Source organism: Aulonocara sp. 'chitande type north' Nkhata Bay, linkage group LG7 (genome assembly GCF_057382095.1).
Source record: "Aulonocara sp. 'chitande type north' Nkhata Bay isolate Kocher_YH1m ecotype deep benthic linkage group LG7, A_spYH_male_GT1.1, whole genome shotgun sequence".
In the NCBI taxonomy this organism is placed as follows: Eukaryota; Metazoa; Chordata; class Actinopteri; order Cichliformes; family Cichlidae; genus Aulonocara; species Aulonocara sp. 'chitande type north' Nkhata Bay.
In genome coordinates this window covers 1,146,297-1,158,796 of record NC_141350.1, presented here as the reverse complement: position 1 = coordinate 1,158,796, position 12,500 = coordinate 1,146,297, and the positions used below count along the sequence as shown (strand labels likewise).

The 12,500-nt window shown below is 47.0% G+C and overlaps 1 protein-coding gene across 5 annotated transcripts in view; it reads left to right on the top strand.

The window, feature by feature from the left end:
* znf423 (zinc finger protein 423) overlaps nt 1-12,500 on the top strand; it is a 128,076-nt gene that overhangs the window by 10,372 nt on the left and 105,204 nt on the right. For 3 of the 5 annotated variants that reach the window (XM_086297863.1, XM_086297862.1, XM_086297859.1), the window contains exon 2: nt 8,538-8,600. In XM_086297863.1, coding sequence (XP_086153989.1) covers nt 8,538-8,600 — 63 coding nt within the window. Of the gene's footprint in view, nt 1-3,181; nt 3,267-3,474; nt 4,766-6,493; nt 6,565-8,537; nt 8,601-12,500 lie in introns of those variants that run through there. The other 2 variants (XM_086297861.1, XM_086297860.1) reach the window with 2 other exon arrangements.

Sequence of the window (12,500 nt, the reverse complement as noted above, 5' to 3'; positions counted from 1 at the left end):
TCTATCTTCACAGTAACGGGTAAAATCAGAGGATCTGCTTTCCAGTCGGTAAAACACACACACGCAGCTTTCCAGTGTTGGAAAATGATCAGGACGTTCATGTTTGGTAATAAATCCTGACTGCTGAGCCAAATCTTTTAAAGGTAAGAGAAATGTCAGCCTGCTGCAGGCCCACACCTGCACAAATGTTGCACCTGAAAAGCCCAAAATTATGTTGCGTAATACAGACGAACTGCACAAAGAGTCCTTGCAGTAGCGGGGACGGATAGTTCTGCTGAACGTCCCGAGGAACGATCGCTGGATTTCAAAGTCTAACTCAGTTTGAATTTTAGCTGCAAAAACATGAAACACCCCGAAATCTGAAAAAGGTTCTTTAAAAATGAGGTTTCAAAAATGGAAAGTACATTTTCTAAGATGCTTGATTACACGTCTGCTCAAACAAACAAGCAGCCACGCTCGGAGCGCACACGCGCTGTGTCTGTATATTTTTCTTGTTACTCCCAGAAGGAGCGTGACTAGCGAGTTAATCTGTCCGCCAGCGATGCGGTATGACACAAAGCTGTTTATTTCCCTTCTCCTCTCTCTCTCTGTAAAGCCTAATCAAGTTTGTATCAAGCTAAATAATGCCTTAGCGTGAAATTGGTGTCTTCAGTCAAAAAGCACTCTCGAGCCTGTAGTACAAGAGAAGGCAATTATGTACCCTCCACCCTGCAGCCCCGCCTCCTCTTAGTGTTCATGTAGAGTGTGTGTGTGTGTGTGCGTGCACGTGTGTGTGAATATGCACCAACTGTACCTCATCATGTCTCATCTCCTTCTGGCATCATTCAGCTTTGTTGGTGAATCAGTCTTGTCTCGGTGAACTCTGAACCTTCATATGGTGGGTGCGTGGGTGTGGGTGTGTGCGTGTGTGGGTGTGTGTGTGTGTGTGTGTGTGTGTGTGTGTGCGTGTGTGTGTGTGTGTGCGTGTGTGTGTGGACCAGTCTGTAATGGTGAGTGGAAGCTGCTGGGGAAACTTCTAGTTCAGTTATTTCTGGAGCCTTCCCTGGAGTCATGGTACTCTGGAGAAATGCTCTCCCTCTCCTCCTTCTCTTTCTGTCCTACTCCTTATGCTTCCTTTCGCTGCCTTCCTTCACCTCTCGTCCTTCCTCGCTGCTGCTTTCTTTCTAACCTCTGTCTCACCTTCTGCTCTTCTTCTCCACCGCCTTTATATCCTCCTTCACTTCCTCTTTCTTCCTCTACACGTCTCTTCTGCTATCGATTCGTCTTCCCGCCACACTCTCTCTGACAGACAGAAAAACAAATGTCAGATCAGAGAGGCTCTTTAATCTCAAGCTGTGTTGTTTGGCCCTGAACATCAGCTCTGTACTGTCTGTGTGTGTCTGTGTGTGCGTGTTGCGTTCTCTTCGTAGTGTGTTAATAGGAATCTCTTACAAACCTTGCTGTACAGGTGAGTTTGTGCGAGTCGCAGGACTAAAAGATAAAACCAGAAAGTCTTCTTACAACAGCACGATTGTTTTCTACAGCAGTGAAGCGTGCGCGGCTATGTTGGTTTATTTTGGTAAGGTCTGGGATGTGTGACTCATTTGGGAACCGCTGGTTAGTCTGCTGGTTAGAGGGGCGTTTGCACAGGGACTGATTTACTCTTGCATCGCTGTCTTGCTGATGGCTGGTCGCTCACTGACACGTGTGCGTAAATAACACTGTAATGCTGGTATGTCGCCGATCTGCGTCGCTGCTGTCGGTTCAATTGTTTTCCTCAAAGTTAAAAAAGAAGTTTAACTTGATCCGCCCGCTCTGCATCACCCAACATGAAGTCGTTCAGTGTCACTGACCTTTACTGGTCCACGGTCCCCACATGGCCCTGACTCGCCTCTGCCCGGTGTAGCCAATGAATGAATTCCTCATTTGCACTTGGTCCATATATCCTGTTTACATGAATGCAACCAAACCGGCTCAGACTTGGCTGGCCAAGATGACAAATGGAAGCCAGAAGGTTTCCAGGATCAGAAAACTCCTCCCTCCTGCAGATTATACATATTCATATGCAGAATCTGTTGATAGAGATTACAATCACAATGACCTCATACATAAAAGAAAGAACAGAGAGGTTGTTCATGACAAAACAACGAAGACGAGGACTTCTGTAAGCAGAGAGGAAAGACGAAACGATTGCTGAAGCAAAGAGAATTTCAAAATCTGTCGAACGAAATCAGATAGAAACAATTCAGATTGAAAGAGAAAAAACAGGAGAGGAGGGCAAAGCAGAAAAAGGAGGAAAGAGAAAGATAGAGAGGGCGATGGAGCTTGTCCGCCAGGCTTTGTGTGGTTGTTGTTCTTTCTCGCTGCCATCCATCTAAGCCCTCTGCTAACTCTGTCCCTTTACACACACGCTCACAAACAAAAGCACACATGCACGCACACACACGCTGTCCCAAGCCTCAGACTAGCCTGGTGATTCTGGCCAATGGCTCAGTGCTTGGGATGTGTGTCTGTGTGTGTTTGTGTTTTAAGGCTGTTTTGTTCAGAATGCAGGCAGGCAGAGAGAGCGGTTTTACTGCTGATAAAAGTATTTGGTTAATCAGCTTCTGTCCCTGTCCCCTGTGTGTGTGTGTGTGTGTGTGTGTGTGTGTGTGTGTGCGTGCGTGCGTGCACGTGCGTGCGTGCGTGTGCCACAGGCCATTGAAGTTTGGGGGTCTCCCGAGGGGCATGCTGGGGATGTAGATTGGCATCAGCCCTCGGCCAGTAGCGTCACCAAGTTATTCCTGAGGGAAAGGGAGGGCAGCCAATGAGAGAGTCCTTGAGTGCTATAGGGAAAATGAGGGGTGTGTGGGGAGGAGTGGGGGCAAGGAAGTGAGTTGGAAAGGGGAAGTGGGAGAGGGAAGAATGAGTGTCTAGGATGAGAAGCAGAGACGGACAGATAAAGAGAGAGGGAGAGAGTCAGATGACAATTACCCTCTTGACTCCTGTCCAGCGCTAGTTGTCAATCAGCTCGCCCCTGTGGGAAAAGGATCCGCCTATCATTGGCTACAGTGACCCACATCCCGCCTTTCTGGGCTGTCTGGCCGGTGCGCGATTGGCCAGAGTGACCCGCTCGTCAAAGAGATCTGGGAACAGCAGAGCCTTGGGCTGCTCTGGGAATAAATGGCCCTGATACTGTGCATGTGTTGTTTAGGAGGGGAAAAGACAAAGGATTCGCTTTGTGAGACTGGAACTGCTTTCATGGGACAGAAGAGAAGGAGAAACAAAGATAGAAGGGAAGAGAGTTGGTATGTGGTGGGAGAGATAAAGACAGAGAGGGAAACAGGAAATACATTTAAATGGGTGCTGCAGTAAGAGCCAAAGAGAAAGCATGGAGGCTGAGCACGGATCCAAGAATCACTTAAGAAAGGAGCAAATATCAAAGAAAGGTGGAAGGAAAATACTGAAGAGGCAAAGGTAGAGCAGACGAGGGAGGGGGGAGAGGATGCCAATAATGGAAGAGAGAGGGGAGAACGAGTGTGTGTGGATAACTGTGCCAGTGACAACAACTGTGTAAATATTTGTTTATGACAACAGGATCATGATGCAGAGGCAGAGCTGCATGCTGCAGCCCTCCTCGGCTGCATTTCTAAAATTTGATGTGCAGAAATGAAAAACGGAGGATTGGACGACTACCATCCAAACGGTAGTATACGTGACAGTACTGCCGTCCGTCTGTGAGGTTCTGTGGTGCACGGGGAAATACATGCAGCGTATGACAGAACTCACATTCCCAGGCTGCTCCCGGGTGTTCGATCATCCCCTCTGCAGCCTTTATTCGTCACATAAACACATTTTTCAGAATAGCTAACTTGTTGGGAAGCTGGTGTCAGAGTGTCTTTGAAGCAAAGAGGATTAATTACTGAAGCGTCCAACAGCGGCGACTTGCAGGCGCTCTGAGATAAACCTGGTAACGGAGAGCTCTGAGCATGTTTCCTCAGCTTCCACGACCCAACGGGCTCAGCCTGTGCGGACTAATCGCACCGTTGATGTTTCGTTGTCTAATTTCTGCACGTTTTTGACCTGGACACTGGTGTTGTGAGTCCGTGTGTGTTTTGTCATTGTGGACGCCCTGGTACAATTGCATGCTTGACTGGCTAATGAACCGTGACAGCCCATTATAATGCAGACAGGAGTGTTGCTGTACTGTCAGTTACTGTGTATGTGTTATGCATGTGTTTACATCTGATTATTTGTCTGCGCACAGGTGAGTCAGGGGTGCCAAACATAAGGCCCAGTGACCAGAATCAGCCCGGCAAAGACTCCAGTCCAGCCCACTGGACACCTGTGGAAAGGAAAGCATTTGGCTTGGAGCGATTCTCACTTGCATAGACCTCCCACACGGCCACTCGTTCCACAGTAGAAGATAAACAGCTGAATGACAGAAAAGTCCCAGTTTTCCACTGTGGGCTTCTTTATAGTGTCCACAGTGTTTGAATGATTGAATTTTCTGTTTCATAATTATAGGACAGTCTAGGAAATGAGCTTTTCTATAAGTTGACAGATTTCTTTTACTACACCAGCGTTTCTCTTCAGCATTTTCGTGTAGGAAAATTGAGATGTACAGTTTTTCTTATATCACAATATCACCGTGATTAAATGCGTCATTAAGCTTCTTCACACTAACAGAAAAGAGAGTTTCACTGGTTTTGCCCACTTTTGTCCCGTGATGGAAACTGAGTTTGACAGCGTGGGCCACATACAGCCTGGACCCCAGGCCCCACACCAAAGTCACCTGCTCAAGCAGGTGAGATATTCTGTATTTACACTAATTAGTGGAAGGAACTCAGGCCACCAAATCACAATCAAATAGTCTGTGTTTATGCTCATGCAGTAAACCAGGTGTTCTTATTTATAGTACTCGATAGGCGTCCTTTCTTAAGCACACGTGTTAGACTCACATAGACTCTAGAGCTGCCACAAACGATTATTTTGATAGTCGACTAGTCACCGATTATTTTTGCGATTAGTCGACTAATCAGATCATCATCCATTGGACGCAAAACTACAGCTTATTGCACCAGCAGCATCTGCTCATATAACTATCATTAGCTTACAGCTTTAAGTGTTTAAGGTCTGTGCTAACTAAAAATAAAGACAAGATGATAGTTTATTAAATTTTAATGAAATTTGCAGATTGTTTCGGTGAAGTTTAATAAACTCCTTGCTATCTAAAATATAACAGGACACCGGAGTAAATTCTCGAGCATCTCACACTTCTGATAATCAGCTGTCTGCTTGACGTTTATTCAGCTGTGTAAAAACTATAACTTTAATCTCAGCCAAACCGATTTACTCAGGAACAAATAAAATACTAAAAAAGCCAAACAATAACATTTTAAGTTATCTAAGTGACTCATATATATTTAACCTGAGTAGCGAAAGACGGCGGTGGGTTTGAAAACGATTTGCCGGGAGTCCGGTGTTCTCACGGCGCTAGTTAGCCTAGCCCCCGGCTCGCTATCAAGCTAGTGGGTAACAGACGTCTCCGAAAACGTCGGAGCGCTTTTGAAAATATGCGGTGTCTTGATAAACTGAGCAGATATTTGAGGTTTACACAGCTACATTCTCGCCTGAAAATATGTTAAACGTTTATTTTGTGACCCAGAAAGAATAATAAGAGTAATATTAAAACTAACCAGCTGCCGCCATTGTTGGAAACTGAGCTGGGCCGCGCTATGAATTCTGGGAAACTGCTTCTTCTTCTTCGGGGTTTAACGGCAGCTGGCATCCTTGTACATGCAGTGCTGCCATCTTCTGTTTCAGTCCGTTATTACACTCTTAAATCCTGCTACTTATTCCTGCGTCTTTCAGGATCTTACAAAGCTTCAAACGACGCGTCGACTATTAAATCAGTCGTCGACGATTTTAATAGTCGACGTAATCGTGACTAGTCGACTAATCGTGGCAGCCCTAGTAGACTCATAAACGAGGTGCCTCAGGGGTTAGTAACAGTGTGTGTGTGTGTGTGTGCGCAGATGCTCCAAGGATTCCCAGAAGCTTCCTTCTTACACGGTGTCACCCGTGTGTCGTGCTCCGGGGGTTTCATTTGTGTTTTTGTTTCTGCGGCATGTCGGATTGTTTGATCTTTAGCCATCTGCCGTCTCAGTCTTTTTCTGCCTTCTTGCCAGTATCTGTATATTTTGGGCTGTGATCATGTTACTCGGTGATAGCATCTTAAATCCATACCACAATTAACTGGTACAAAATGACACGAATGCTTGCGACTTTTTCCCACTAATGATGAAAGTTCTGTTAAAGGGAAATTCTGCAAATTCATTTGCCAAAAATACACCTGTCTGTTAACATGTAGCTAACGAGAGACTGTGCCTGTTGGAAGCTGCTAGTGCTAAGCTGTTAAACGACTCGCTGTGCGAGTTTGAGCTAGAGTTTGAAGAGGACTGTGACGTGCTGCAGGAAGAGAAGCGATGCATGTGCAAACACATGACTGATTGTTATATTTTTAACCCCACAGGTCACAAAGTGTCTTTCTAAGTGGGTCTGTTTTTGTAATGGGGCACCCAAGCTACAGGTACACATGCACACGTATGTACTTGTACACACTCAGATACTCCCTCCTCTTGACTGATATAGTATCTGTGAGCTAATCCTTCTCACAGGCACACGTACACCCCCGCCGACCGCCTGGTGTGTACAGGGTTCACAGTAACGGTGTGTTTGTCTCTGAGGGGGACAGAGGGAGGATATGGGAGTCTAAATAAAGCTGCATGTGCTTGGCTAATGAAACACGCTGTATTCCCCACAGTCTCATCAGGAGAAATGGGCCTTTATCTGAGGCAAAGTTACCACGAGGTCTTTTTATAATCTCAAACTCTCCCAACTACCACAGGAAGATGGTTTTCATTATGATGTCAGCTTTTAGTGGTTTAAAAAAATAGTTGTCACAAGATCTGGGCAAGCCCAGTTCAGACAGACCGAGGTCGCGGCCGGTAACCTCGACACGAAAACCTTTGATTCAGACGCACGTAAGTCATAAACGTCTCCCTTTATGTTCAACGAGGATCTTCACTGAAACGTTTCATCAGGGCGCTGTGACGTGACCCAGACGATGTGACATCGAGGAGGAAAAATCATATTGAAGCGTGTTAATGAATCATGGCATCCAATCAGGGCTCAGCTGGGAGCGAACGTACTGGTCATTGTGACGAAGCACAGCAGACGTACTTTGTTTTTCTTCTGGTGTCTCGTATGTTTCTCTCTGCTGTCTTTGGCAGACGGATTTGCTGCGGTGGGAGGTTCCTGTGTTCGTCCAGGGATCCATGAGTTTGTTAGCACTCTGTGGTCCACATCTGGCTCCAACAGGGATGTTGAAGACTTGATCCAAACTTTTGAGTCCTGCAGACAGTTGTTATTATTTTTTTGTCAAATAAGATGAGCCCACAAACCAGGCTGAGTTTATAGACACAGCAGCGTCCTGACTTCAGCACACGAGACTAGAGAAAGTGATGTGGAGTATGAAAAACATCATGCAGATTTGAGAGTGTTGCACTGCTCGCTGTGCATCAGCACGTGGATGTTTACAGCTCGTGTGACTTTGCAACGCTGCTTGCAGCTAATGGGAGGAGCTAAAGTTCGTGTGATTATATGGGTGCAGTTGTGACGCAGCTCGGCTGTTTTTTCCTGTTATAAAAACGATTTCCTCTCTCTTCATTCATCTACAAAAATCACTTTCATGCAGACTTTTAGTTTCTTTTTTAAGAGGGACGCTTTGCTGATTTATAGCTTCTGGCTTTGTTTGGAGCTTATGGCTCAGGTTTGATGTGAGGAGGAGGTTGGTCACCAGGGAGCTGATGAGGACGTGGAGTGAGAAGTATTAGAGAGGTGTAGAGATGTGGAGGGGCGGAGGTCACCGGTGAGAGCAGGATGAGAACAAAACATTTGGAGGGATCAGAGACAGAGGTGAGCGAGGGAGAAGTGAGGCACAGCGTGTCGGGGAGGGGGCGGACGGGAAATCCCATTGTGTGGTGGCTCTAGCCATTTCCTGTTTGTGTGCCAGCTGTACTTCCCTCCTTCCTGTTGTACCCAGGAAGTCTGCATGACAATCCAGCTTTGATCAGCTGTGTGTGCGAGTCTGAGAGATCTCAGGTCATCGTCATGTTTTGTTACTTCCTTGGTAGGTTCAAGTTCAAGTACATTCGCTCCAGAGAATAAACGTGTTTCAAGACAAATACGATGTCCTTAGGCGCTCCCACGCTCGATTGAAAGCAAGACGAGGTGAGGAGTCCCCTTCAACTTGACTGGTGTCTGTAATGCTTGGAGGAAAGCAGGCGGTGACACCAGGCAGGACAGAAAGCATAAACACGGCTTCATAAACCTCCATTTTAATCACAAAGGTGTTTTTTCTTAGTTGTAGAGAGAAGCTGGCGGCATGTTAAAATTGTGATATGATCATTGAATTGTGTGGCTCCTCTGCTCTCCTGCAGGTGGTGGCTCTTTAATTAGCTGCAGGTTAAAACCACCATTTATTTGATTTTCTGTGTCTGTCTCCTTTTTTCTAGCTGTCGAAGAAGGAGAGTCTTCAGAGTGTGGAGGAACCTGGGATGGATCGACTGTTCAGACCGGTTAGTGTACAGGCACACACACACAGTGGTACACAGATGCATGGTGACGTATGTTTGTGTGCGGGTGAGTCCGAGCTGGCCGTTTGTAACGTGTACTCGGGGTAACTTTGAGGTGATGAAAATGGAAACGAAGGTTTAGTGACAAAGAAGAAAGATCGAGGGGACTGTGAAGGTTCAGGGGAAGGAAAGAGGAGACAGAAAACTGTAGCTAGGCAGAGCAGCAGTCAGTCTCAATAATACTCTAATAGAGAGAGATTTGTGTGCTTTTTCACTGCTCTCTGTGGTTTGGTAATTTCCTAGGAGGAAGACAAAGACGGCAGATTTTTTTCTCAGATTTAGTTTTTCCTTAGTCTCCGTGTCTCCCTCCCAGCTCCTCTTGGCTTGTCTTTAAACACTGAGATGGAAATTTAAAGTTGCTCAGCCTTTTGCCTCCATAGGAGATGAGCCGCAGAACCAGCTGCTGTTCAAGGTTCACGTGTAACATTAAAGAGAAATGACGATTTTATTTGTATTGTGTGTATTAAAGATGGCAAATGCATGAATTCGTTCAATTCAATTCAATTTTATTCATACGGCACCAAATCACAGCAACAGTCGCCTCAAGGCGCTTTATATTGTAAGGTCGACCTACAATAATACATACAGAGAAAACCCAGCAATCATATGACCCCTATGAGCAGCACTTTGGTGACAGTGGGAAGGAAAAACTCCCTTTTAACAGGAAGAAACCTCCGGCTCAGGGAGGGGCGAGAGGAGGAGGACAGGTTCATGCTGTGGTTCAGCTGTGATTCAGAGGTCTGTTAGCACACAGGTTTACACAGATGTGTCTTTTATTTATGCTTCAGTCCCAAATCCTGGTGCATCTGTGAATTTTGGAGAGACTTCGTGTTATTCAGGCTACGCTGTAAGATTTCAGTTGCTAGCACCTTTTATACGTCAGTGCCAATCATTGATTCGTCTGCAGATATTTGTCCATTAGTTCCAAGAATCTATCGTTTAATTATGGCAAAATTATGATCTTGACTATTTTGGTCAGCTGTTATAATATTGAGTATTTAACACGATTGTTTATCATTTGTAGAAAATGTATTTCTCTAAAATAAACTTGAAAAACAACCCTAAATGACTTCATGGAAAAAAGAGGCTGAAGGAGACGTTGTCGTCAGGTTGGTGGTTAATCACACCGGAGGGTGTTTCTAACGTTACAGCCTGTGTCACGGGGGAGCCGCTGGTCCCTGCCCGCCTGCATCCTCCACCACGGGAGCAACCAGAGGCTCGGGCCACGGCGGACCTGCACCCTGAGAGCGACGGAGCCTCCTCTTTCTTACGTGCTGCTGTTACCTTGGCACCTCAGTGCAGAGGTCACATTCGGCCTTCACCGTGAAGCTGTGTCTGAATGCTCAACAGCAAATTTCTAATTGGTTTACTTGTTGTTGTCGGTGATCTCCTCTGCAGAGTTGGCGTAAAGCTGTTTATTAAAGGTGTAGGTAGGTTTGTTAGTGAAGATGAACACAGATGAACTGAATCTCCCTGCAGTAAACTCCAGCCTCACGGCCAATTGAGGGGCGACCGTGGTTCAGGGGGTTGGGAAGCTCATCTTGTAACCGGAAGGTTGGGGATCGAGCCGGTCGTTGTGTCCTTGGCCAAGACACTTCACCTGCCACCTACTGGTGTTGGCCAGAGGGGCCGATGGCGATATGGCAGCCTCGCCTCTGTCAGTCTGCCCCAGGGCAGCTGTGGCTGCACCTGTAGCCTCCACCAGTGTGTGAATGTGAGAGTGAATGAATAGTGGCATTGTACAGCGCTTTGAGGGTCTCGAAAAGCACTATATAAATGCAATCCATCATTATTATTAAAACTACAGGGCTACCAGACTCACAACTGCTGCAGTGACTCAAAGGTTCACGTGTGCAAACGATGCAGCTGCTGGCACGACAACGTTGGCGATGTTTTCCTCAGCGCTGTCATTGGTGCTCGGTAAAGATCAAAGTCCACATTTTCCAGAAACAGCTGGACTACTGTAGGTGTTTGTCAGCTGAAGTTAGTTTTGCTGCTCCGGTTTGCAGCCCGTCAGAGAACAGTTAAACACTTCCTCCGACTGGATCCCAGCAGGGACGTAAGATACTGCTGAATGTGGTAAATATGCGGTTATCTCTCTCTCTCTGTGCCGCGCTCGCCCCGTCTCTCGTTAAGCTCTGCAGGGATAGGAGGAAAGGAAAGTATGACCCTTGGGGTGTCTATGACGTGCCGAACCCTCCCATCCTTGCCCCCCCCCATTTCAAAACTGTGTTAACTCTCCTCCAGGGGCCACTGTGCAGGTCTACGTGTGAGTGTGTGTGTTAAGGGGGTGCTGACTGAGGTCCTGGGTGGCTCACTAGAACTGCTGTGTGTGTCAGTTCCTGCAGGAAGCTAGAGTCCCATGACACACACACACACACACACACACACACACACACACACACACACACACACACACACACACACACACACTCTTCCTACCATAAAAACACACTGTCCTATATTCCCTTACTCAGCCACTCTCTCAGGTTGGCTGTTGCTGCCAGCATCTGCGTGTCACTGCGTGATCTGCACGCTCTCTTTCTGTCCCTCTGTCTTTGCTTGTGCTTTTACCTTCTGAATGCTTATTTGGGGCGACATTAGGAGGAGTTTGTATGTGTGAGAGAGAGGGTGAGGACCGAGAACTGCTGCCTACGTCTTACCCGAGCAGATTAGAAAGAAAGACCTCGCTTCTTTTACTCCCTGAGAGATGATGTTGAGAAGGACGGGGTGAGAAAACAGGGAACAGCAAAAAAGAAAGGGAACAAGGAGAAATATACCTTCCTATCCTGCTTCCTAATTCATAAACTTCCAGCCCTCTAGGCTATTTTTCCATCCCTCTCATTTGGTCTTTCTTTGACTTACTCTGGAAAATGTGTGTTGAGTTTGGAACGGCCCGCTTGAGAGAAGGTGGAGGGAGTGTGAGGGCGACTCGAATAGCATTGAGCCAACTTATTCTCCCCTTTCCTACATTTCCTCTTCTCTTTTCCTCCTTCTGGCCTTTCTGCGCCCTGAGGTGCCCTGAAAGCCTCCTTTCCTTCTCCCCTCAGTCCTTACCACACCTCAGCGGGACAGAGACACAACGTGTCCCGCTGTCTGCTCAGTTGCTGTCTGACTCTCAGTGTGCTGGAAGAAGGAAAAGAAGAGGAAATGAGAGACGAAGTTGGAAATAGTATTGAGCAGCCGTGTTTTCTATTTGTTATTTGTTTATAAGATCCGTGTGTTTCAGTCTCGGGTGAAAGTGAGGAAGTCATGAGACGTGTCCAACTGAACAGGACTCGAGTGTCTCGTGTTAATAAACTGTTGGTGATGAACTTGTTCCTCAAATCACACTGACAGTCTGCTGCGGACTACAGTGACGCACACGCGCGCACAAACACGCACACGCACCAACGCGCGCACACAGAACGATCCAGTGAGTCATCATGGAAAAGATTTGTCAGGTCCCCGAGCTGAAACTGAGAAGCTGAGACCTTCTCATTGTTGTTCCACCTGTGTGTGAATGTGTGTATGTGCGTGTGTTCACACATGTGGTGACAAAACTGAGCCGTAAAAATGTTTCCTGCACCTGTCAGATCTGTGTCGATATTAGGAAAGCGTGTGTGAGCCCCAGCATACGGGCCGATCGTGGCTCAAGAGTTGGGAGTTCGAGCCCCGGCTTGGACAGTCTCGGTCGTTGTGTCCTTGGGCGAGACACTTCACCCGTTGCCTACTGGTGGTGGTCAGAGGGCCCGGTGGCGCCAGTGTCCGGCAGCCTCGCCTCTGTCAGTGCGCCCCAGGGTGGCTGTGGCTACGATGTAGCTGCCATCACCAGTGGGTGGATGTGTGTGTGTGGATGGGTGG